Source organism: Haliaeetus leucocephalus, unplaced genomic scaffold, assembly GCF_000737465.1.
Source record: "Haliaeetus leucocephalus isolate CR32 unplaced genomic scaffold, Haliaeetus_leucocephalus-4.0 Scaffold246, whole genome shotgun sequence".
Taxonomy (NCBI): domain Eukaryota; kingdom Metazoa; phylum Chordata; class Aves; order Accipitriformes; family Accipitridae; genus Haliaeetus; species Haliaeetus leucocephalus.
In genome coordinates, this window is record NW_010972682.1 from 438282 (window position 1) to 439239 (window position 958).

Below are 958 nucleotides of genomic sequence, written 5' to 3' on the forward strand. Positions count from 1 at the left end.
TCTGTCCTCAGTGTCACCCTGCTCCCAGCCAGCCCAGTCCCATCCCCAACCCTACCCCAGCTGGAGCCTACTGGTCCCTGTCCTGGGGTCTGGTGCCGTCCTCTGTTCTCTCCTGCTCCTGTCCCTGTCCTGTCACCACCAGTGCTGCCACAGCCCTGGCCCCTGGGAAGGGCCTGGAGCCCAGCCCTGGTGTCCCCAGCCCCAGTGTCCCTGGTGGCCTTGGTCATGGTGTCCCCAGCTCTGGTGTCCCCAGCCCCGGTGTCCCCAGTCCCAGTGTCCCTAACCCTGGTGTCCCTGACCCCGATGCCTCTGCTCATGATGTCACTGGTCATGGTGGCCTTGGCCATGGTGTCCCTGTCCCCATGTCCCTTACCCAGTTGTCCTTGGCCACAGTGTCCCTGGCCCCGGTGTCCCTGCTCACTCCAGTGTCCCTGTCCCCAATGTCACTGGTCATGGCGGCTTTGGCCATGGTGTCCCTGGCCCTGCTGACCCTGCTCACCCCGGTGTCCCTGTCCCCGATGTCTCTGTTTATGGTGTCACTGGTCATGGTGGCCTTGGTCATGGTGTCCCTGACCCTGATGTCCCTGGTCCCAACATCCCTGGCCTTGTTGTCCCTGGCCATGGTGTCCCTGGCCCCATGTCCCTTACCCACTTGTCCTTGGCCCTGCTGTCCCTGGCCTTGCTGTCCCTGGTCATGGTGGCCTTGGCCATGATGTCCCTGGCCCTGCTGTCCCTGCTCACCCCAGTGTCCCTGTCCCCAATGTCACTGGTCATGATGGCTTTGGCCATGGTGGCCCTGATCCCAGTGTCCCTGCTCACCTTGGTGTCCCTGTCCCTGATGTCTCTGTCCTTGGTGTCCTTGGTCATGGTGGCCTTGGCCATGGTGTCCCTGTCCCTCATCACGGTGGCCCTCATCATGGTGGCCTTGGCCATGATGTCCCTGTCCCTGCTGTCCCTG

General features: G+C 63.3%; 1 protein-coding gene across 1 annotated transcript in view; it reads right to left on the reverse strand.

The window, feature by feature from the left end:
• The window catches only part of TSFM (Ts translation elongation factor, mitochondrial), a 4858-nt gene extending 4296 nt beyond the window's left edge, over nt 1-562 (reverse strand). Inside the window, exon 1 of the mRNA XM_010568541.1 lies at nt 374-562. Within this exon, the coding sequence (XP_010566843.1) occupies nt 374-562 (189 nt within the window). The remainder of the gene's footprint in view (nt 1-373) is intronic.
• Between the last annotated feature and the right edge of the window lie 396 nt (nt 563-958).